At 35.8% G+C, this 22,262-nt stretch overlaps 7 protein-coding genes across 9 annotated transcripts; 3 read left to right on the forward strand and 4 right to left on the reverse strand.

The window, feature by feature from the left end:
* The first annotated feature begins 1,939 nt into the window (after positions 1–1,939).
* On the forward strand, positions 1,940–7,734 carry LOC662932 (uncharacterized). The gene is made up of 6 exons (XM_969001.5): positions 1,940–2,218; positions 2,268–2,589; positions 4,028–4,178; positions 4,223–4,434; positions 6,016–6,149; positions 7,115–7,734. Exons 2-6 carry the CDS (start codon positions 2,490–2,492, stop codon positions 7,460–7,462), a joined length of 945 nt encoding a protein of 314 aa, XP_974094.3. The 5' UTR covers positions 1,940–2,218; positions 2,268–2,489; the 3' UTR covers positions 7,463–7,734.
* Positions 7,735–9,535: 1,801 nt separating this feature from the next.
* Sap30 (SIN3-associated polypeptide 30) lies at positions 9,536–10,455 on the forward strand. Its single transcript, XM_969026.4, has 3 exons — positions 9,536–9,940; positions 9,989–10,204; positions 10,252–10,455. The coding sequence occupies exons 1-3, from the start codon at positions 9,770–9,772 to the stop codon at positions 10,378–10,380; spliced, it is 516 nt and encodes a 171-aa protein (XP_974119.1). The 5' UTR covers positions 9,536–9,769; the 3' UTR covers positions 10,381–10,455.
* Rrp45 lies at positions 10,383–12,162 on the reverse strand. The gene is made up of 6 exons (XM_969054.5): positions 11,941–12,162; positions 11,798–11,892; positions 11,312–11,755; positions 10,875–11,096; positions 10,572–10,831; positions 10,383–10,526 (listed from the first exon to the last, which is right to left on the reverse strand). Exons 1-6 carry the CDS (start codon positions 12,013–12,015, stop codon positions 10,453–10,455), a joined length of 1,170 nt encoding a protein of 389 aa, XP_974147.1. The 5' UTR covers positions 12,016–12,162; the 3' UTR covers positions 10,383–10,452.
* A 14-nt stretch (positions 12,163–12,176) lies between these two features.
* On the forward strand, positions 12,177–12,954 carry RpL21 (Ribosomal protein L21). The gene is made up of 2 exons (XM_969078.4): positions 12,177–12,315; positions 12,429–12,954. Exon 2 carries the CDS (start codon positions 12,438–12,440, stop codon positions 12,915–12,917), a length of 480 nt encoding a protein of 159 aa, XP_974171.1. The 5' UTR covers positions 12,177–12,315; positions 12,429–12,437; the 3' UTR covers positions 12,918–12,954.
* Positions 12,955–12,982: 28 nt separating this feature from the next.
* Positions 12,983–15,420, reverse strand: Usp12-46 (Ubiquitin-specific protease 12/46). The gene is made up of 8 exons (XM_008193633.3): positions 15,275–15,420; positions 15,054–15,134; positions 14,789–15,005; positions 14,659–14,739; positions 14,500–14,609; positions 14,110–14,445; positions 13,755–13,898; positions 12,983–13,698 (listed from the first exon to the last, which is right to left on the reverse strand). The coding sequence occupies exons 1-8, from the start codon at positions 15,275–15,277 to the stop codon at positions 13,591–13,593; spliced, it is 1,080 nt and encodes a 359-aa protein (XP_008191855.1). The 5' UTR covers positions 15,278–15,420; the 3' UTR covers positions 12,983–13,590.
* A 72-nt stretch (positions 15,421–15,492) lies between these two features.
* Positions 15,493–17,579, reverse strand: LOC663067 (uncharacterized protein). 2 transcript variants are annotated; one of them, XM_969128.4, is made up of 7 exons: positions 17,259–17,579; positions 16,693–16,829; positions 16,482–16,638; positions 16,209–16,434; positions 15,972–16,159; positions 15,820–15,927; positions 15,493–15,775 (listed from the first exon to the last, which is right to left on the reverse strand). In XM_969128.4, exons 2-7 carry the CDS (start codon positions 16,808–16,810, stop codon positions 15,541–15,543), a joined length of 1,032 nt encoding a protein of 343 aa, XP_974221.2. In that variant the 5' UTR covers positions 16,811–16,829; positions 17,259–17,579; the 3' UTR covers positions 15,493–15,540. The 2 variants fall into 2 exon arrangements, with proteins under 2 accessions (XP_974221.2, XP_008191858.1); XM_008193636.3 differs by lacking the exon at positions 17,259–17,579 and adding an exon at positions 16,909–17,115.
* Positions 17,580–17,743: 164 nt separating this feature from the next.
* On the reverse strand, positions 17,744–21,936 carry LOC663147 (glutathione S-transferase 1). Of its 2 annotated transcripts, XM_015979289.2 has the most exons (8): positions 21,788–21,936; positions 21,575–21,740; positions 21,469–21,527; positions 21,273–21,414; positions 20,995–21,159; positions 18,512–18,658; positions 18,157–18,357; positions 17,744–18,105 (listed from the first exon to the last, which is right to left on the reverse strand). In XM_015979289.2, exons 1-8 carry the CDS (start codon positions 21,898–21,900, stop codon positions 17,797–17,799), a joined length of 1,302 nt encoding a protein of 433 aa, XP_015834775.2. In that variant the 5' UTR covers positions 21,901–21,936; the 3' UTR covers positions 17,744–17,796. The 2 variants fall into 2 exon arrangements, with proteins under 2 accessions (XP_015834775.2, XP_974273.1); XM_969180.4 differs by lacking the exons at positions 20,995–21,159; positions 21,273–21,414; positions 21,469–21,527; positions 21,575–21,740; positions 21,788–21,936 and adding an exon at positions 19,827–19,986.
* Positions 21,937–22,262: the final 326 nt, after the last annotated feature.

Consider the following 22,262-nt stretch of genomic DNA (forward strand, 5'->3'; position numbering starts at 1 on the left):
TTTGTGAACTGGCGGCACAGTTGCGAGATAATAACGCGATAGGAAAGAAAACGTTCCCTTGTTTGAAGCGTTTACGTGGATGTGCAAGTTGATTGTAGATAATGTGATTGTAAATATTTAAAGGCACATACATTGCAGATAAAGCGGAAATTTTATTAGACGCGCAAAATTAGATACACACGGAACACGTTTGATTCTAAAGATCAACTTAAAAATGTCTTATTATTATTAATAATAATAAAAACTAGAAAGTTACGCAAATGTTAGTACGGATATTTGCAAGCAACGAAAAGTTAATTTATACCTAAACTGTAGAAGATAGAAATATGGTGTCGCAAACTTTTTTATAGCAAATTTAATTCTCTACAACTTTGTTCTTTGCGATTTTTTTGTATCTTGAACCGTATTCCCAGCGTTTTGATAAATATGCGACGGTGCGCAAAAAATTCTCAATTTGCGGTCGACCCTATATTTTTGCGAAAGCTGCGAATACGGTTGAAGATACAAAAAAAGTGTAAGGAACAAAGTTGTAGAGAATTAAATTTTCTATAAAATGGTGTAAAAACCGTATTTTTATCTTTAACGGATTTGGAATAAATTAACTTTCCAATACTTGACCACCGGAAAAATAAAGCAAATTGTCGATTGAGCGTCCTTGAATGACTCTAGGGCCTGAATGATTGAAGATAGAAATATGGTCTTGCAAAATTTTTCGTAGGAAGTTTAATTCTCTACAATATTTTTCTCTAATTTTTTTGTATCTGTAACCATATTTGCAGCGTTTTGAAAATCATGGGACATGGTGCAAATTGCTAAAATTTCCTGAGTAATGCACTTACTTTCAAGAAAGTGAAAAAAATATTTTTTTTAAACTCGTTCTATTATAGTTTTTCATACTATGTATTTAAATAAAATGAACGAATAAATTATTATTATTATTATTAATATTATTACTATTGTTATTATTAATAAAAACTAGAAAGTTACGCAACTGAGCATTAATATGTTAGTACGGATATTTGCAAGCAACAAAAAGTTAATTTATACCTAAACTGTAGAAGATAGAAATATGGTGTCGCAAACTTTTTTATAGCAAATTTAATTCTCTACAACTTTGTTCTTTGCGATTTTTTTGTATCTTGATCCGTATTCCCAGCGTTTTGATAAATATGCGACGGTGCGCAAAAAATTCTCAATTTGCGGTCGACCCTATATTTTTGCGAACGCTGCGAATACGGTTGAAGATACAAAAAAAGTGTAAGGAACAAAGTTGTAGAGAATTAAATTTTCTATAAAATGGTCTAAAAACCGTATTTTTATCTTCAACGGTTTTGGAATAAATTAAGTTTCCAATACTTGACCACCGGAAAAATAAAGCAAATTGTCGCTTGAGCGTCTTTGAATGACTCTGGGGCCTGAATGATTGAAGATAGAAATACGGTCTTGCAAACTTTTCCGTAGGAAATTTAATTCTCTACAATATTTTTCTCTAATTTTTTTGTATCTGTAACCATATTTGCAGCGTTTTGAAAATCATGGAACATAGTGCAAATTGCTAAAATTTTCTGAGTAATGCACTTAAAAAATGCCTTGAATGTTTTGTTCCGTAACGAACTTTGACACCAGCGGAAGAAAGCTTTTAAAAAATATACCCCCGGTTTCAGTTAAGCTTGTTTATGGTGTATAAATTCCGGCATTTGCGGTCGTTACGGCGAAATATAAAAATAATTTTATTTTCTTAGCAATTTTTCCCTTTTAGATGAGGGCTTTTACTCAAATTACTTTTACACGGTAAGGGAAAGTTATGTGGGCTAATCCAGCCACACACACGCGGATATTGCAACACTAAACCAAATTACATAAATGAAACTGGCTGTACTTTTCTGGCGATAAATCTCCCATTAGTTCGATTTAAAATTCAGTCCTGTTTCTACGTTTACAGATGAGTTGGTGATAATAGGTGATAGATCATAAATCTGCACTTTATCATTTAGTCTCTATAATGTGGGGTGTACAAAGGGCGTGCGCCAAAACCTGGTGAACTCGCTTTGCAGCCGGCAAACTCTCTAGTTGCAACACGAAGTTCTGAGAGATAACGTCGTTGTCCAAACTTCGGAACGACACGCCCACTATTTCGCGCTTTTTGTGAATTGTGATGAATTCAATTTACTTTTATTTTATCCACCACCTAATTAACAAAGTGTTGCCATTCTTTGAGGTAAATTTTTACCCTTTCTTTGTGTCCGAAGTAATGTCTCTTGTTTCAGGGATAGTCTTTATTAACTTTTGTTTTGAAAAAAAATTGAGTCCGGTGTGATAAATTCAGCGTTTTGACTTTTACGTAAAAAGTGGGAGTGGTGTTGTGAATAATATATGAATTTCGGGAGGCCCTAGAGTAACCTTAAGTGTATACTGCGTCCCTAGTGTGACACTGTAAAAGTGAATAATGCACTAAGTTGACAGAATACCAGCAGCACAACTCCGGTCTAATGAGTGCGGAACAGTGTTTGCCGATTAACTCGGCTGTTTCTCGCTCGCTTTCCTCCGGCATTATTTCATGTTTTCTGACAATGCTCTTCTTCAACACAAGTAAGACCTTCCCCGCCATTATTTATGATTGCACTTCGCTAATGTACATGAAAACGTAATGAAGCGGATTATTTCGATGGCATTAAAAATACTGGCCATTATTTTTTGCTTGCTGATGCTGCCGATGTTAATCACATTATCACATCTTTAGTGCCGAATTTATTGTCCCAGTGTTTTACTACCTCTTACAGAATTTTGTGACTCCATCCAAGAGGATGAAGACAATTTTGCGCTAAAAATTGTAAATTTCAGCGATAATAGGCCATAAATTCGACGAAAATGAAAATTTGAAATGAAATATTAGTACAACGGTAACGTTTGCTTTGTAGTAGTTGTATTAATGGGAATTGATTTTGTTATAAATGCCAGTAACATTTTACAAATTTGTTATAATCACTTACTTTCGTGATTAAATTGCGCGTTATTTACATTATTAATTATTAACTGACGCAAACAATTTTGATTATTTTATTTAAAGTCGATAAACAACATACGGACGTCATCTACAAATGATAAAACTAATTGCAAATTTTCGTAAACAAATTATTTGGCTCAAGTTAAAAAATATCACAAATAGTACTTAGCTCAAAAGTTGATAGTTTTGTTTCTGAAGCATTTGAAACTTCGTAAGCTACCATTTAGAAAGGATTACAATAAGATATTCTCAGAACTAATTAAGCGGCGTTTAAACTCTGATGCAACTGCTCTAAATTTTTAAGTAACTTAACTAAGCCTGTTTAAGTGTAGTTGGTACAAGGGGGATTAATTAACACAAGTTCACATTGATATGATATTAACACGCACTTTTTATTTAAATGAATAAAGAGCTGTTTTTTTCGGTTTAATTGATCGTAAACCAATATTAATATTTGACAAGCTAAGACATACAGAAAAATGTCAATTCTTGCGGATTCAGTGGAGTTCCAAAGTGCTGAATTCGCACAGTGAAGCGTAGATGCAGCTTTCATTGTGGAACGATGTTAGTTGTTGAAAAGTGTTGCAAAACTCCAGGAGAAAGACACGATGCTGACATAAACAGAGTTTGATTGGTTTTAATAGGTAATAAAAAAGTTGGATACTTGTGTATTTTTTGCGAATAAAATCACGCAAAATGTAACACATCATCGACTCCAATATATGTGACATCGGCTCATATCCTTGAAAGTTAATGAAGCTCGTAAGAGCCATTCGAACCGTAGAAATGTTTAATTTGTTCAGATCCAGCATCCAACGCGACTCGACGAATCGTTTCGCTAATGCATGACTGTTGTTTGCTCCCGAACAGATTACCCTAAATTAGTAAACTGCACACGTTTTTAATTTATCTACATGTTAATACAGACTGGGTTGCACATTTTCCTCCTTTTGCACCGTCACTAATTTAAATTTGAACTCGTCTAAATGCATTCATTATTCGCGTAAAATACTGAAATTTCAGTTGAATGGACAAACGGCCTGCGTCTGAAAAACATGAACGTGCCTCTCGTCGCCGATTTTCGGCAAGAAATGGACCTCGACTGCAACTTTGACATGGGCGGTGAGGACCTGTACGCCGTTAAATGGTACAAAGACGATCAGGAATTTTTTCGGTACGTTTTGCACCATTTTACATTGGAAATAATCGTTATTTTAGTTACATGCCAAGTCGGCAACCCCACACAATGTCGTTTCCTGTACCGGGAGTTCATCTCGTACTAGACGGAACCAATTGCAGTTTGGTACATTGTAAAGTGCGCCTGAGGGACCTTACGAGGGACCATAGTGGGGGGGCTTACCGGTGCGAAGTATCAAGCGAAGCCCCATTCTTTCGCTTAGCGGCGGCTACCCACAATGTCACAGTTGCAGGTTTGCGTTTTATACAAAACACTATTCAAATGCAAGTTTAATTAATTTAAATTCCATTTACTCTAAAATAAAAGTAACGCGCTCGCCCGGCGCATCCACCATTTTTAGCAGAAGGTTAAGTGTTCGTATTTAGCTTTCTCAGTTTATTAATGTTTTAGCTATTGTGCATTTGACTGTGATAGTAAACATTTAAACGTTTGTTCATAATCATTGCTAATATTATTAATTTTTTTCCGTAATTTGGAGAAATAAGTAAGTAGTGATTTGGTCTGTTTATTTTTTATAATTTTGTAGTTTAAAAAGTATAAAAAGTGTTTACGTCTTTTCAAATGATGCAAAGTGATAAAGTTTTATTGGCAGAAACATTCCGCCATGAAATACAAAATAATAAAATAAAACAATTTTTGAATAATTTAACTAGGAACTATTAAAAATTATGATTTTATTTGCTTGTAGTAATATTTAAATACACGGTTTAGTTGCGACTACGGATATCTAAAGTTTTGGCGTACAAATAAAACGTTCCTGTTCTCGATATTTCCCCTAATGTCGCCAGAGAGCGCATTGCCGTCTAAATTTTCAGAACAATGAATTTGAAAAAATTTGTATTTGTATAACAGTTAACGAAATTACAAACAAAAAATGCAGGTAGATAGAGCAATAAATTCTCAACAGTAAAACAAAAACAAAATGCAACAATTTTGTCGTTAACTATATTTTAAAAAGTTTCAAACTACCACCAATTTGCATCATATTTTTCGAAATTCTGCGAATATGGTTACAGATACAAGAAAAAGGTTGGAATGAAAGTTGTAGAGAATTAAATTTTCTACAAAAAAGTTTGCGACATCATATTCTTTCTTTAACCATTTAGGCCCCAAAGTCGTTCAAAGACGCTCAAGTGACGAATTTGCGTCATTTTGCCGGTGGACAGTATTAGAAAGTAATTTATACCTAAACCGTTGAAGATAGAAATACGGTGTCGCGGACTTTTTTGTAGAAAATTTAATTCTCTACAACTTTGTTTTTCACGATTTTTTTGTATCTTAAACCATATTCCCAGCGTTTTGATAAATATGCGACGGTGCGCAAAAATTATCAATTTGCGGTTGACCCTATATTTTTGCGAACGCTGCGAATACGGTTGAAGATACAAAAAAAGTGTAAGGAACAAAGTTTTAGAGAGTTAAATTTTCTATAAAATGGTCTAAAGACCGTATTTTTATCTTCAACGGTATTGGAATAAATTAACTTTCCAATACTTGACCACCGGAAAAATAAAGCAAATTGTAATTCTAAATATGCGCACCGTCGCATATTTATCAAAATGCTGGGAATACGGTAAAAAATACAAAAAAAGTGTAAGAAACAAAGTTGTAAAGAATTAATTTTTTTATAAGAAGGTACAGGTAACGAAACTCTGCTTCGGTCACAAAATAGATTTATTTGTGAGCTTTTTGAAGCCGCAAAGTGCAAGAAATCCTGCAAGGTCTGGACGTTCAAGACGGGATTATATTACTAGTGTGATTGCGTTTTCAGTTTTGTCGATGGTAGTTACAGTTTCCGATTTCCCTTTTATAGCTCTGCCACGAGAAAATCCCAGGATTGAGGGCTTAACAACATCTTATATGGAGGGTGATACCGTTGAAGCTAAATGCGTTTCTGATCCTGCTGACCCTACCCCGATACTGTCCTGGTATATAAATGGAGTCGAGGTAATGAATTTTTCTCTTATTTGCATTTTTCTTATGGTTTGATTTTGCCGCATCATTTATTCAAACATAAAAAGCCAATACAACTATGGTTGCATTTTTATCAACGGTAATTAAATTCTTTGTTAGAAAACGCATTTTTCTATATAAAAGTTTGCCTCTGCATGGAACGAGCAAATTATTGTTTGCCATGAACAGGATTAACAAAAGCGATACTGCATATTTTATGAACAAAAATTGACCATAATTAGAAATTTTTGTTTCATCCTCGCCGCACGTATGCACTGACATAATATATTTTAGCGAAATTGCTCGCCTTTTTTCGCACTACCTGACAGATTTATCGTCTCAGCTGTACAGTGTGTACCGCTATAAAAACTATGTAAGACAGTCTGATATCCTGCAAAAATTTATAACATTTTCTTTATGTAGAATACTTTCAGACACTCAGTTAATCATTAACACAAAATCCAAGACGAAAGAAATAATATTTTCCATGACGAGAAAAAACTTTAATTTTTATTATTCGTATAAATTGTTGCCCCAGACGCGTATTTTGATTTTAAAAGTTCTGTTTTTCCGTGGGATCTACGCACTTTAAAAAATTTATCGTAATTTTCTGTATGCGAAGCTGAAACAATCCAGTTATAGCTTCCAGTTTTCGTGCATTATTTAAATTGGCAAAGGCAGAACGCAGCAAGACTCCGCGCTTCGAGTCTCGTAACGGAGACAGTTTTGTGCGCCACATGGAAATTTATAACCGCTGTCAATTTTGAATATTGTACAAAAGACTACATCGCCATCTTTTCTTTGTATTATACCAACTTATATTGGAAATGTTATTTATCGGTTGCCGATATTGTATCGCCGATATAAATTACCCCTGTTATTAGCCAATCGGCGGTAACACACTGCCGTAATAAATTCCCCACTTTTGACAAATTTAAAAAAACAAGCGCCCCTTTCAGGCCCCTGCCAAGTCGATCGGCGAAATGACGAGCTCGGAACCGGATGGCTCAGGCCTCGTTTCGCGTTCTCTAAGTTTGAGTTTCGTGGCCGAACGGAAACACTCCCGTGGGGACAGTATCGAGCTCCGCTGCATGTCCTCACTGCCAGGGGTGCCGCTCTCTCCCCAAGAAACAACGCTCAAAATTCCCGTAAGGGTTCCAGACGCTCAAGTTATCAACAACCAAAAACTACATTGGTTCAATTCGCCAACGCCAGCCACGGCAAACACGCCCAAAGCCGCTTGGATGCTAGTGGTGGCCAGCGTCGTGCGATGGGGTCTGACGGCCTTTGGAGACGACGTCCGATAAGTAGTGATTGCACTGACTGAGGTGGACTTTTAACTTTTGAAGGGAAATTGATTGAGTGCGTTAAATAATACTACTTAGGTATTTTTAGAACCTAGTTGAAAAAAATATGCCGAGTGAGAGTTGGAAAAGTCATATCAATCCAGTTACTGTAACTTAATTTTTATTACAATTGTTCGATTCAAATTCACGATATCATAAAACTGCACTCTAGACTTGACTGTTATTTGTGATAATTGATGTATATGTGCTAAATAAACCCGACTTCTGTCTTCTCTGTGTGTTTTCTTCACCTTTCCCTGGATAAGTGTAAGTTGGTGGAAATATTGTCCTCAACGCTTCTTTACCCCGCCATGAATTTAGATGAGAAGGATATTAAACTAAGACATCGCTGTCATGAAAAAGATACTCAAATTTTAACGTGTGTTAGTCGAATTGGATTTTTACGTGATTTATGATAGGAATACGTGCATGAATATTAAAGCCAGCGGACAAAAAGTCGCAGCTTTGTGCCCCCCGAATGCATACAAGCATAAACATTTATGTTGTCTCATAAATGCATCGAAATTGGATGCCAAGTTTTCATATAGTTCCATGTGCCACATTAGTTTTAAGATAAAGGAGTAGAGGAGTCGCTCTAACTGGGCTATCTGCATTTATATGACCGTTACCAAGGGGATATTTCAACCGTATCTAGAGACAGAGATCTTATCTTACACGTTCTCCTGCTTTCCAATGAAATTTTCCCAATAGATAACCGAATTTTCTGGAAACTCTACGACTTGCCGAAATCAACTTAGCGCAACTCCAAGTAGTTGGATAATTAGGTGGGTGCAATGCCAGCTTAAAAGTAACAACAAAGGGCAATTCCAGAACTTGGAAGATCAATCGGAGCCCCGGAATCGCCGAAATTAGTTTTCAATGTGTCAGAACCTTAAATGCGGCTGCGGCTTCAATCGAATCCGGATTTTCTTCATCCGATGGCAAATAGTTCACGGATTCTGAGAATACTCCAAAAACGCAGTTAAACTTTTCCAAATCGAATTTTTAAACTATTTTGCTCGTAAATATTTTTGATCAAAATTACAACAAAGTATTCATACGCGGTATTTTGAAAATATTTATCTTTACAATATTTTTGTCGTAAGCAACATTTGGGTTATTGATTATTGTAAAAGGACGTCCTTTGTGTTTATTCCAAGCGATAAATCTTATTATGAAAGGGCACTCACCTGCATCTGCAGATAGTGAACATAATTCACTTTCCCATTGATCTGTAACAATAGCGATAGAAATTATCAGAAGACTTATATCATTGCGACAAGGAAATTCGTTTTGATAAGGGGTTGTATATGGATTCCTCTAAATGTGTAGACACGCTAAAGCATCTTGGAAAACCCAAAATAAATACGAAAAAACTGTAATACCGAGTAGGTTGCTATTAAAAAAATTATAAAATAATAATAACAATAATAATAATTTTTTGTTTAGTTTAGTAAGACTTTTAAAATGTAAAAAAAACATGAAAAAAAATATTTAACATTCTCAACGATTAAAGATAAGCTGATTATCGTAATTTCTCCCAACAGTTTCCTTGCCTCCTTTTTTAAGTGAATAACTGAACTGGAAAAGAGCGAATCGCGGAAGCAGGAAATGAACTACGCTAGATAAAGCAGCTGGACGAGATGAACAGACCTCATAAGATCCACTAAACTAAATTCTTTCATGCATATTTTGAATTCTCCTAATTTTTTATCTGTTTCCGAATTACTTTTGCATCGGATTGTTGCAACGAGTAGAAACCGTATACGATAATTCGTACTTCAAAACACTTATCTTATATAATTATTTTGTCCTATCGTTTTTATTCTTAATTTTCTCACATACCCACATTTTTTTCCAAAATTTTTAAGTGCATTTGGAACTGAATAGGGACACACGGACGTATTTTAGGAATAATAAAAAACGAGTTTAAAAAATTACGCTTTATGGTCGGCAACCAATTTTACGCCGGTGACTGTACGTTGCCTGGCTAAGCCAAACGTTGTATAAGTGATGATTACCTAATGCAGATGTCGCTTTTTCCCAAACAAACAAAACGCCTTAAAACCCCCTCTCAGCCCCCTCGAGGCCCCAACTCCAGTCAAATAGTGGTTTTGTGTAACCATATGATCATTTCGGTTTAATTTGGCTTTTTATTTATTGTGTCGGTGCGGTTAAAACGTCGAGTATCGTGTAAGAGATGTGCAGAACAGTCGTCCCAACTGGCATCAGCACCCAAATTATATAAATACGTACCCACTTCGAATAATGAACGGATTTAGTACGGGCGAGGAAGATTCAAGAGGACCCACTGATCAAATCTGCTGTTTGATAGACAATAGTGAACGTTGTAACAAAATCGCCGGTAATGCTTCATACAGCAAGCGCATCCAGAAGACAGTGACGCAAAGGAGGTTAAATTTGTGTATTGATAATTCAGTAAGTCGAACGCAAAGTTCAATCGGAAAATTATTGTTGTTTTGCCAGGCGAAGCATATTTACATCTGCGACTTTCACAAGATGATCATCCAGTGTGCAAGGACCAAGAGGAGGAGGAAGGATTCGGAGGATGACAGCAATGAGACGGACACTGACGTGCCAGAAGTCGACCTGTTTCAGCTAGGAGTCAACACTTTGAGGAGGTACAAAAGGCACTACAAAGTTTCCGCAAGACCTGGACTGAACAAGGCACAACTGGCAGATGTGAGTCGGTTAAAATCCACGTTTTGTATTAATTATTACATTCACAGACTCTAATGAAACACTTTAAGTCGATCCAAGTCAAGGAGAAGGAAGTTGTCACATTTTTTATTTATACAGTCAAAACAAACAGCAATAAGCTTGACCAAAAGAACGGTGTGAACAATGACGCCACTTGAAGTTAGGTCCTTAGAAGTTTTATTAAATTATTACACTTTAAGAAAAAAATGCATTTAATAAAAAACCACAAGTTATTTTTTATTTTTGACAGGCCCTAGTATCACCACATCGTCTTCCTCACTGTCTGTTAGGAGTTCGATTTGAACTGAAAAAAAAACATGATTTTAGTTTCAATTAAGTTAAGTAATACCTTTAGGTTTTTCGACTATTATTAAGTCATCGTCACTGTTATTATCAACGTCCCAGACTTCTTTCTTGTTTTCGGTCTGAGGCACATGTTCCACTGACCCTTTGTCAATAACGACCGTATTCTGGGATTGTGGCTGTGCTTTTTTATGTTTTTTATTTCTTTTCTTTTTATTCGTATGCCATGTATCAAGGCTCTGGCCAAAGACTAGAGTTGTTTTGAAATTATCTTCAGTATGAAAGCCTACCGAAGCCTTCTCTTGCCTGAAATTTAATTTATAACTCGGCAACATGTTGTTGGTTTTACCTTTGTTCAGTATCGGCCTTAACTGATTTTTTTATTTCTTCTATCACAACAGTAGCTCGAGATGTGGCTTTAGAAACTGTACTCAGGATAATACTTGGTGCAAGTTCAGCTTTTCCCCCTAAATGTAGGGCACACAGTTCTTTAAAGCCGTTGAGGCCTATTGTTAGCATTGCATCTGCGGAACCTTCCTCAAGTAGTGACGGGTCCGCAAGAATATACTCCCTAAGAGAAAAAAACTGCAAGTCCTTTTAATAAAATGCTCATTTTTTACGGATAAACGCTGCGAATACACGCAAAAAAATGTTGTAGAGAATTAAATTTCCTACAAGCAAGTCCGCAAATTGAAAATTCTAAGTGATAATTCGTGCAGCTAAAGTATTTTTTGTGGATAACATGATAATACAAGCTTTCAATTAAATTTTCAAAAGGTGTTTTACCCTCCATTAAAAATAGCGTATGTTATGCAGACTGGATAGTGGTGTATAACCGTAGGAATGGGGTCCCTTTGTTGGTAACTGTGAATGATGAATTCTTCGCCATCACAAGTGACATCGGGGCGCCTAAAATGAGTCAAAGAAGCCAACATGGCGATCGAGGCGCAGTCCAGAATATTCCCCTCATGGTTTAAAACATTAATATCCACCTTCAAAGCCCATACTTTTTCGTTGGTTTTAATGCACAATGATTCCAAATCAACAGCTTTAGAATCTTTAACACATTTTTCCAAAAGTCGGTTCAACTGCACTGACAATTCCGACTGTCTGCCCGCTTCGAAATGAGGGGCTGCCAGTGGGTTCAACTCGATATTTATGTTTAGAATTCCTTCACTAGGTCGTGAAGACTTGGGTTGTTGGATTTCGCATGATGTTTGAGCTAAAACTCTATTCCTTTACTGAAGTCAGTGTTTCATAAGTGAAGGTTACTTTGTGTTGCCGAGAGAAACGTAACAGGAACCCCACTGTTTGCCAAATTTCAGCTCTAGTGGCCTGAACTCGTCAAAACTTCGACCATCTAACCTCTAAATGGAAGATGGAATTAAATTGTAAATTAAATGTGCCGCTTTTACCCTCCACTCCGACAAGCATTTCATCAAAAACTTTCGTTCACAGTTTGTAATAAGTGTTTCCCGTACTTTCGACATTTTTATTTTCAAATTTCAAAATATTTTTTGTAACAAAGAAGTGTGGTTAGAAAAAATACATCGGCAATACAGGAATCTATATTTTAAACAATACACTTGGTGGCTTTTTACACATTTTTGCACAACAAATGGACCGGTGTTTACCACAAAATGCCTGTTATATTATCAATTTGATAATACAAACCAAATTTAATAAATAATTTACGATTTATAAAATAGGATAGAGGTCGCTAGAAAAAGACTCAAGCGGAAATTGCGTCCGCCATTTTCTTCCTCTTTAAAACGTGTTCTGTAAGGCAGGTAGGTTAAGCACAAAAATCATGTTTATTTCATAATTTTGATAAAATTGAACTACAAATAAACGTTACAGTGTTGAGATATTGGTCTTATAATAACTTGTGCCCTTTTTGCAGGTCTGAAAAATGACGAACTCGAAAGGTTATCGTAGGGGAACCCGGGACCTGTTCTCTCGGAAGTTCCGCAAGCATGGGGTTATCCCCCTGTCGACGTACATGAAAGTGTACAAAGTCGGCGATATCGTGGATATTAAGGGCAATGGAGCCGTTCAGAAGGGCATGCCCTACAAGGTGTACCATGGGAAAACTGGCCGTGTGTTCAATGTGACGGCTCACGCTTTGGGTGTGATTGTTAACAAGCGTGTTGGGGGCCGTATTATCCCCAAACGTATCAATATCCGTATTGAGCACGTGAATCACTCCAAGTGCAGGCAAGACTTCTTGACCAGAGTGAAACAAAACGAAAAATTGCGAAAAGAAGCTAAGGAGAAGAACATTCGAGTGAATTTGAAGAGACAGCCAGCACAGCCAAGGCCTGCACACATCGTCAGTGGGAAAGTACCAGCCGTTCAATTGGCTCCTATCCCATATGAATTTATTGCTTAATTTGTACGCCTTTTGTGTAATAAAGACATAAAACAAATTTGGGTGTTTGAAATGAAACGAGTCAGTGCATTTTTTCAAATATATTTATATCTAACGAATATTTACAGAATAAAAATAAAATCTGCTTAGCAGCATTTATACAGTATGTTCTAGTTTCTCATATAATATTTAAAAGTTGTATAGTATTTGTTAACAAAATAAGAAGAGTGAATTTTACTTTTTTACCGTGTAGGGGACATAATACTCGCTAAATTAGATGCACGGTTTGGTTACCACCTAAGAATTATTGCTAATTGGAATAAATATAAGGTTTGTAAAAAACAAATTAAGTAAACAAGTAAAATTCACCATACAGTCAATTATTCCTATGCTGTTCCACCACAATAAAGTAAATCTTGTTTTCAACATATCGCTATTTATTGCAACAGAACAACAAAATCAACGTCGATTCGTTTCGAAAAGTACGGGTAAATCGCTTTGAAAGAAAAATTTTAGGAAAAAAGTACGGCCGGAAACTACAATATGCAATAAATAAAATATAAATCCAACAATTTTCAGTTTCAAATCATATTTACAGACTTTTTTCATAAACATTACCCGTCCCAATGCAATGAGAGGTGACTTTGTACTTGTATTAAATCCTCTCAATGATTAAGGCAAGGAGCAGCAGAGTTCATAAACTCTCTCGAGACTGGTAAAAAAGGATGTAGCCTGTTTCTGAAGACTTTTGAGTATCAGACGTGAGGCCGTAGAAATCTTCTATTGTTGAAGCGTCTATTTTCTATTCAAAAGCACAATAATAACCATCGGGAATTCTCAAATACGCACTAAACTTACGTCAACTTGGTCGTCGTCAAACAGCAGCCAGAAACCGTGGCTCTTGACTATACTGATGTAGTGGCCTCTGTTAGGTCCGCTTCCGCAATGTATCACAACAGCTACTAAATCGTATAATCGGTCGGGATTAACTGCATCGTCCGACTGAAAACACAATTAAACTGTAGCTCAAACTCAAATTATTAAAATCTCGGACATTTATCTTTAACCGTATTCGCAGTGTTTTGAAAAACACGGAACGAAGCGCAAATTTTGAATAATTTTTCTCTCATGTTTCTTATGAAAATTTTAGTCTATTAAGAGTGCAAAAGCTCAAGTAATTAGTTAACTGGTGGTATTTAAACAAATTGCTTACTGTGTTGAAAAGTCTCAGTTCCAAAGGAAACACAACTCTGTGTGAGACCTTAATGTGCCTGTTGTACTGTTCCATGTACTTGAACCTCTTGAGATGCAATGCAAGAATCATCGGCAGTTTCTTCACCCTCATTCGTTTTTGAGCTTCCTGGTAACTACTGCAGTTATCACACTTAAATTTATTATCGCTACACAGAGTCTCTGTATTACTAAAACACCTCAAACAATGAGTTATACTAGTGTTCTGTTCGATGTCCACTTGTAAATCAAAAAAGTCTTCATCTTTACTGCTCACATTCTCACAATTCAAACACCTAGTTTCACTTGTCAATATACCCTACATGGAATAAAAAATTTGTGAGTTTTAACCCAACAAATCGAACAACAGTACCTGAAAAATCTCGTGTACCCAAGTGGGCTCAGGAGTTGTGTGTGCAGTTCCATTTTCTCCCGTTGCTTTTGATTTTATGTTGTTTGTGGTTGAGTTTTGTTGTCTTTCAGCTGTAATTTATTGTAAGTCAAGGGAGCATTACTAAAGAACGCGACTTACCCAGAATTATTTCACTAATATGGTTGATTAAAAAATTTAAAAATTCATGTGCATCCTGTTGCATGTAATTATCAAACTCCTCTACAAGACTCAAGTAAAAACACCGGTTTAAAAAAACATGCCAACAAACCTTTTTCTTTTCGTAGCCTTGCTATAAATTTTTTTGGTGCAATAGAGCCTACTTTCTTTTTCTGCGTCGCAATGCTGTGGAACAAATCTGCAAGACATGTAAGCAAAGTTTCTTTAGTCCTCTTATTTTTCGCTTTGTACTCTAAAACTCTATCTCTAAAAGGTTTGCAGAAGTATAGAGCCTGAAGAACCGAGTTACTATAACACGTATTTCCAAACTGCAACAGCACAAGTCAGTGGGAAAACACCCAAGCTCAGCAACTCACATTTACTAAACCAAAGTAATGTTCATTAGAAGGAAACTGTTCAGAGCCGATATCTCGTTCCAGCTGGGATATATTCGCACCCTACAATTGATTAAAATACAATTAACTCAATAAAATAATTAATTATGACACAGTGACATTATTAAATTGTGGTTAGTTCATGTTTGACTCGAAAGTTGGGCTCGGTTTGCGGTAACCTCTCTCGTGGCCTTTGCACTTACCATATTTTAATAACTAATCCATCACGTTTATGTTAAAAACGTCCAAAAACAATACTTTTAAATCACAAAACTTCCCCATTATTGCATTTTGACAGCTGTAAAACAACCCATGATAACAGAAAGTGACAGGCGACATGCCCACAAACATCGCGATACCGAATTTCCCCAACACTTAAAGACAGAGAGACGCAGGAAAAAGGACAACAGACGAACAAAAATCGATCCAAATTTATTTATTTTGAATAAAGTAATTACAATAACAGCTTTCATGCCTTTTTGGTGCAATTAACTGTCTTCACGACCACTCCACCGAGCGCTTCGCTCGCCACACAGAACGGGAACGAATCCATTCCGTTACAGGCAGCCCCAAATTCCCCCTTGTTAGTGCTCACTAAAACAGCCCCGAAAAAATCGGGGTATTTTTCCGCAATTCTATCGATGGCCGTTTGGGCTGCTTTCGCAGGCGAGGCGCCGCGTCTCATCTCCTCCACTGCCAAAAAACTATCACAAGCATTAATATTTGAAAATAATTATTAAAAAAGAACCTGGGCAAAAATCGCATCATTACGTCGCCATCGCCTGTTGCCACAGCCGCCCCGACTGTGCTATCGGCGTACGCGCCCGCCCCAGGTATGGGGGAATCCCCGACACGTCTGAAAAAATCAATTAAACCGATTGAGAGCGTTTAACATTATACCCTGGGATTTTGTGACTGGCTCCGTTCGTTGAAGTCCCCGCTGCAACGTTCCCACACTCATCTATGGCAATCATGCCAATTGTGTCATGGTTATCGGAATTAAAAATTTTCCATGGCTCATCTGCCAGGATTTCGTTTGAATCGGCTTGGTAAGGGCCGCATGATTTCGTAGGGTCCGGATTTACATTCTGATTTAACACTATAATCATATTAAAAATCATAAAGTGTTGTAAGTACCTGCCAAAAGTTGGGCTGACACTTTCTGGACTTCCACTCCTTCCACACGTTTGTGGAATAATTCGTAGATAAATTCTCTTCATGCAGTTCGAAATTTTTTGCAAATTCAGTCGCTAAATCACCCACAAGAAATGAGTGTTTTGTGTGCTGTAGAACCATTTTTGCGGCAAGTGCCGCGTCTTTGATTCTTCTCAAACCACCAACAGCCCCCATATTCATTGTGGTGCTGTTATATAATTAGGAAACAATTATGAAATGTAAATGTACACGAACCCGTCAAATATCATGGCGTCAAGGGTAGTTTCCCCGTTTTCGTCGGGACTTCCCCCATACCCAACAGTGTGGTCACACTGCAGTTCTTCGCAAGTGGAACATCCGGTTACTACAGCGTCCACAGCGGTCGAATGAGCCTCTTGCAAAGTTAAAAATGCTGACAAATGAGTAACATAATTAAAAAAAAATTGCAAAAATAAAGCGACTTTACCATTTACCGCAGCTTGATCAAACCACCAAGTATTCATAGCAATAGGAATAGAAGCGTGAGCATTGTCGAAGAAAATAAGGAAAATCGTAATAACAAGAATAAAAAATTTGAGAGTCATTATAAAGTGAATCCAGAAGCTACAAAATAAGTGTTAAAAATATTGTTTAAATAAGCGTCAAGTGTTGTATTTTATTAAGCAAAAAAATAGAAGTAAACCCTATTCAGTAAAATTCTGTTCACTCTTAAAAACAACGATTTCATAGTCGTGTTCGTAAACGTAAAATTATGTGAAACATCCTGTATATTCTAATCTAATTTTCTAATAAAAAGCATAACAGTGTTTAAAGTGAGTATTCGTTGTAACAGTAAGTTTTTCCAAAGATCGATTTTTTATGTGAGCTTTCGTTTTAAGTTTTTTGCTTGTTAATTTGTTAATAATAGGTAACATAACCACACACTATTGTTATCTAACCTAAAAAAATAGGATGTCTATAACACACAAGACAGAGCACAAGACATCTCTTGGGGCAAGCTTAAAATCAATAATTGTTTTAATTTATATTTACCTTTAATTATACCTTGCTGGTGAGGAAAAACATTCAAATTTTTTTTCTTAAAGGTGAATTTCAGATAATGACTACACAAGCAAGAAAAGAAGATTATTACTCGCTACTGAACTGCAGCCGGTCAGCAACATACGAAGAATTGAAACAAAGCTATCAACAGCTGATAAGACAATATCATCCTGATAAAAGTGGCGGTTCCCAAGAAAATTTCCTCAATATTGATAAGGCGTGGAAAACTTTAAAAAATGAGAATTCAAGAGCTGAGTATGACAGGTATTTAGATTCAGAGATCGATAATGAGAACGGTTTAGTCCACATAAGATTAAATAAAACCGAAATTAGTTTTAATTTTGATAATATCGCAAACTACTCGTGTCGTTGTGGGGGCACTTTTACGATACACAAGGAATATCTTGACGAAGAAGAGTGTCTAGTTGAATGCAATGACTGCTCCAACTATTTACTTATAAAGTAAACTACTCAGATTCTGTAATAATGCACTTTATTTATTACATTACAGTGAGATACAATTGTGTGTTTATTTTTTCGTTAAATTTTCGACCATCTGCTTAAAGATCACAGCCCCCTTCCCATTCGCCTCCTCATACCCAGGCGCCGCAGCTTTGGCTCTCGCCAACCAATTAACCACATTTTTGTACGGCGAAAGGTCAAAATTCACTGCTTCGAATGTCGTAACAGTTGCAAGAAGCGACAAATCAGCCAAAGTGAGCTGATTTCCCGCAACAAAGTCCTGACCCTCAAGGAAAATCTCCAGGAACTTGAATGCGTCTTTGATTTTTTCCAGTTTGGCGGGCTCGTATTCAGCGCCTCCAAAAATCACCGGGTACTGCAACCAAGTGTTAAAATTTTGCTTTCTGTTGTAAAAAAAAAACCGTACGTAATAATCGGCAAATCTGGCGTACAAAGTGCCAATGTCGAAGTACAATCTCTGGTCAACCAGGGCGCGTTTTTTCGGGTCTTTCGGGTAAAGCGCATCGTTTTTGCCGTATTGGTCGGCCAGGTAGGTCATTATGGCCCTGCTCTCCCACAGGGCAAAGCCGTTGTCGACCATGGTCGGGATCGTATGTTGCGGGTTGATCTGGAAATAACACGCTCGTATGAATGTTTTCGCTTGAATCAATAGTTTTGGAAGAATGAGCACATTATTAAAACCAAATCAATAAAATAATAAAATTCCACTGCATGTTACGCGTTCGAGTTCGGGCTTTTGTTGCAGGAAAGAGCTTACTCACCTTAATAAATTCAGGCGTTAGGTGTTCGCCTTTCATGAGGTCTGTGAGTTTTAAATTGAGCTCCACACCGACGGCTTTCGCCGCCAAAAGGACGGCCCTGCATGGGGCACTTCCAGGAAGATAGTACAGGTCGATGGGCATTTTGATCTGAAATCATTATTACAAAAAAATTGTTATTTTGAAAACTAAATTAAAATCTCCAAGTACTTGAGCTGCATATCGGTTATATATTTCCTGTGTTTATCTAATTATTGAAAAAATTCTATTAAATATTATTCTTTGAAAATGGGTATTATACTGCAGGATGTATAGGGAATGTCATTTTAACTTCTCCATCCTATAATGTAATTTTGTAATCTTAATTCGGAGGTTATTTTTTAGATAAATTTTTGCCCAATGGTCGATTTGTAACTCGTAAAAATTCAAACATGAATCATCACGCCAACATGAATGGAAAATTACACTTCCAACTACTTTCGGTTCAAGTAAACAAATATTATGCACGATATTTGTACAAGTCAATTTAGAATTGAAGAACACAAGTATTAATTATTACAACGAAACGTAATGCCAGCAATTTATGTCTGAACTAAATAGATAATATTGTTTTATTGCATCAAAATAAAAACTAAAACAGATAATATGTAAAACATATGAGTACTTTACTTTGCCTAGCCTACTGCAATATTAAAATAAAAAAGATATCTTGCCCATTATATTTTTCAAGGTTTTGTAACAAAATTGCGGAACGTTTATCCTTTATTTATTTTTGTAAACGTGTATTTCGATGAATAAATAAATAACCCATACATTTTTTTAGGGCCAAACGGAAATATTTAATAAGAAAGTAAAACTGTAATACTGATGCGCATTCATTTATTTGGCGGAAATGATAAAAGAGGTGTGTATTCCCTTTCCCACCCATTGTTGACCGCATCTGTAACCTTATCGTGTCGGTTTTTTGGTTAGACCAAGGACATACAAATTTAATTGGTTAGGCGTGCAGTGACTAAACCTTGGTTTCAGATTTTTTCCACGTTAGCACATAATTAGTATTACGGATTAAAAAATGCCTTTGTGATGGCATTTGCTGAATGAGAGATAACTACGTATTTTAATCTTAAATCATGAGATTTTTTTTAATAAACAATGAAGTAGCAATTAGAAGTTGTAAATATTTACTTTCCTCCGTAGGAACGCTAAGTTTATTTTAATTCAGAACAGCAGTAAAGCTATTTATAAATGTGAAAGTACGGCATTAGTTTCGCAAACTCAAATTCTTGTAGATTAGTGTAATCACAGTGATATACTTTACCAATTAATCAAAAGTTTCAGACACTTGGAAAGAATTTATGCGGCAACGGACCACCGAACAACTGCCTCTACAAACGAACAATCGTGAACTGGTTGTTGGCGTTGGCACTGCCGGCATCTATTCATTCCAGAGAATTCAGACGCCCAACACTTTTTAACATACCGTTGTAACTTCCTCTCACTACTTGTAGATCATGCCTTTCTATTTTCATTTTGTAAAGAACATTTTTCCAGAAAATATTTTGTAAAATAATTATATCGTTTTTCTAATCCCAATGTGCATTCTAATTAATATTTCACTCTTCCATTTCCAAATGATTTAATTTTGCTAAGTTCGGGATGCAAGGACATGTTCTACTTACATTTTTTAACTTGTTTGCATGGTAGGGTGGTATAATAACATGTAATTATTTATTGTGATTATCAGTTATCGCTTATCAGTTATTAGTCTATTACAAAACTATACCGCTTATTTTTTTTACCTACTTTTCCCGATATGTGTCCACTTTCTTGTGGAGTCATTGTGCTGAATTAATTTTTTGGATTTGCAGTACACTTCGGGGGACGCTTATAATAAATAATAAATAAATAATAATAAATAAATAAATAAATCCATTAAAATAAGAATTAGACGTGGGGTAATGACTAATGACTAATGACAAATAGGTATGGACAAGGACGTTGCAACTCATTCATTAGCCGTACTAATATTGATTGATTCAGTTCAAGGGTGTTACAGATCAGTAAATTTATCAACGAGATTACGAGTCTCAATTATGCTGCGAAAGGAAGGAGACATTGCTCATTTTTTAACTTATTTTTATAAACTTTGCAAAAAATAAAAAAGTAATTAAGACTCCGCACAAAATATAAATTTAAACTCATTGAGAAATTTTATTTTTAAAACTATAGTGAACAAATTAACAGTATTAATTGATTTATCTACATTTTAGATAATGCTTCTTTTGAATTATTTCAGTTTACTCTTAAATACACTCCCGAAACCATTGGCACCTGCTTGGTTAATTTCCTCGTACCCATAGGTGGACATGGCATTTTTGGCTCTTTGATACCAAGCGAAAACATTGGGATAATTCGAGATCTTAAAACCCACACCCTGTAGTAAATGGGAATTAATAAATCAGCGTTATGCAATGTCAAAGAGTTACCTCTGCTGTGGCAACGACTGTAATTATTGCAAAATCCGCAATTGTTAAATTATCTCCAGCGACCCATGACTGGTTCTTTAAAAATCCGTCCAAGATATTCAAGAGTTCTTCAAATTTTGTCGCTTTGTTAGGGTCTGGCTCCTCATTATTAAAAAGCACAGGCACCTATAAAGGTGAAATTACGGTAATTATTATTTTTAGGTGTGTTTGGAAGCCGCGATTGAAATAAATAATTTATGAACTTGCCACATTCTGTACAGTACTAGAAAAGTACATACACAGTAATCCAACAATTTAGGAAACAAAGTTGTCGTGTTGAAATGCAACCGTTGGTTTACAATGGCCCCTTTTTTAGGATCTTTCGGGTAAAGACTATCATCTTTTGCGTATTGTTCAACCAGATATTTCATTATAACATGACTATAAAATATCATAAAACGATAAATAATTTTACCAAAATGTTAAGAGACCCACCTGTCCCATAAAATAAACCCTCCGTCATTTATCGTAGGGACAGTATGCATGGGATTCATCTAAAAATTATTTTTTTAATCAACGAAAATTGAATTTAACTTCACACTTTTAAAAATTCAGGTGTCATTTGTTCTCCAGCCATTATATTGACGATTTTCACATTATGTTTAATTCCAAGGGCTTTAATAAGCATTAAAGCTGCTCTTGACGGGGGGCTTAACGGATAGAAATAAACATCAATGGTATGATTGATGGTTTTTGGATCAAACGTACTAAAATGAAAATTTTGAAAAATCGAGCCCAACTAATAACAACTTACGGGTTATTAACAGGAACAACACTTTCATTTTCCATACAATTCCCCATGGCACAATGGGAATTATTAAAGTGAACCACTGTGCCTGGCTTCGATTTATTGTGACCACTCAGCATTATTTGTTGATTAATTCTTCATCGTGGTAATGTTACTATAGAAACTTTCATCAAAACAAGCTACAGCTAATCAGCTGCATACAAGTAAAGTGTGTTATTATTATTTATTGACACCATGCTTCATTATTGATTTGCTGATGCACTTTTCATAGATATAGAGGTCGATTGCGCTTTTCTACCACTTTCAGAAATTGGTTTCGTTTTTTATTTCTAAATTATTTGTGGTACCAATTTTTTTTCTAATGTAGGAGATTAATAATTTTATTACAAATGCAGTTGAAATCTAAATAAACATGAAAAAGAGTAAATAATAAAAAAAAGATAAAATACGTGATAATAATCACTTTTCGGCGATTGGATTG

Source organism: Tribolium castaneum, chromosome 9 (genome assembly GCF_031307605.1).
Source record: "Tribolium castaneum strain GA2 chromosome 9, icTriCast1.1, whole genome shotgun sequence".
In the NCBI taxonomy this organism is placed as follows: domain Eukaryota; kingdom Metazoa; phylum Arthropoda; class Insecta; order Coleoptera; family Tenebrionidae; genus Tribolium; species Tribolium castaneum.

Bases quoted from the DNA above. Each gene is read 5' to 3' on its own strand.
- LOC662932 (XM_969001.5), top strand. From the start codon at position 2,490: ATGAGTGCGGAACAGTGTTTGCCGATTAACTCGGCTGTTTCTCGCTCG. The intron at 4,179-4,222 runs GTACGTTTTGCA...TCGTTATTTTAG, and splicing joins GACGATCAGGAATTTTTTCG to TTACATGCCAAGTCGGCAAC. The intron at 4,435-6,015 runs GTTTGCGTTTTA...TCCCTTTTATAG, and splicing joins CCACAATGTCACAGTTGCAG to CTCTGCCACGAGAAAATCCC.
- Rrp45 (XM_969054.5), bottom strand. From the start codon at position 12,015: ATGTCGAAAGTACGGGAAACACTTATTACAAACTGTGAACGAAAGTTT. The intron at 11,893-11,940 runs GTAAAAGCGGCA...TCTTCCATTTAG, and splicing joins AATGCTTGTCGGAGTGGAGG to AGGTTAGATGGTCGAAGTTT. The intron at 10,832-10,874 runs GTAAAACCAACA...ATTAAATTTCAG, and splicing joins AAGGCCGATACTGAACAAAG to GCAAGAGAAGGCTTCGGTAG.
- Sap30 (XM_969026.4), top strand. From the start codon at position 9,770: ATGAACGGATTTAGTACGGGCGAGGAAGATTCAAGAGGACCCACTGAT. The intron at 9,941-9,988 runs GTAAGTCGAACG...TTGTTTTGCCAG, and splicing joins ATTTGTGTATTGATAATTCA to GCGAAGCATATTTACATCTG. The intron at 10,205-10,251 runs GTGAGTCGGTTA...TTACATTCACAG, and splicing joins ACAAGGCACAACTGGCAGAT to ACTCTAATGAAACACTTTAA.
- LOC663067 (XM_969128.4), bottom strand. From the start codon at position 16,810: ATGACTCTCAAATTTTTTATTCTTGTTATTACGATTTTCCTTATTTTC. The intron at 16,639-16,692 runs GTAAAGTCGCTT...CTCATTTGTCAG, and splicing joins TGATCAAGCTGCGGTAAATG to CATTTTTAACTTTGCAAGAG. The intron at 15,776-15,819 runs GTTCTTTTTTAA...TGCTTGTGATAG, and splicing joins ATGATGCGATTTTTGCCCAG to TTTTTTGGCAGTGGAGGAGA.
- LOC663147 (XM_015979289.2), bottom strand. From the start codon at position 21,900: ATGCTGAGTGGTCACAATAAATCGAAGCCAGGCACAGTGGTTCACTTT. The intron at 21,528-21,574 runs GTGTGAAGTTAA...AATAATTTTTAG, and splicing joins TGACACCTGAATTTTTAAAA to ATGAATCCCATGCATACTGT. The intron at 18,106-18,156 runs GTACGGTTTTTT...ACTTGGTTGCAG, and splicing joins CCAGATTTGCCGATTATTAC to TACCCGGTGATTTTTGGAGG.
- Usp12-46 (XM_008193633.3), bottom strand. The intron at 14,446-14,499 runs GTACTGTTGTTC...TATTCCATGTAG, and splicing joins GGGTACACGAGATTTTTCAG to GGTATATTGACAAGTGAAAC. The intron at 13,899-14,109 runs GTAAGCAATTTG...TTGTGTTTTCAG, and splicing joins AACTGAGACTTTTCAACACA to TCGGACGATGCAGTTAATCC.
- RpL21 (XM_969078.4), top strand. From the start codon at position 12,438: ATGACGAACTCGAAAGGTTATCGTAGGGGAACCCGGGACCTGTTCTCT.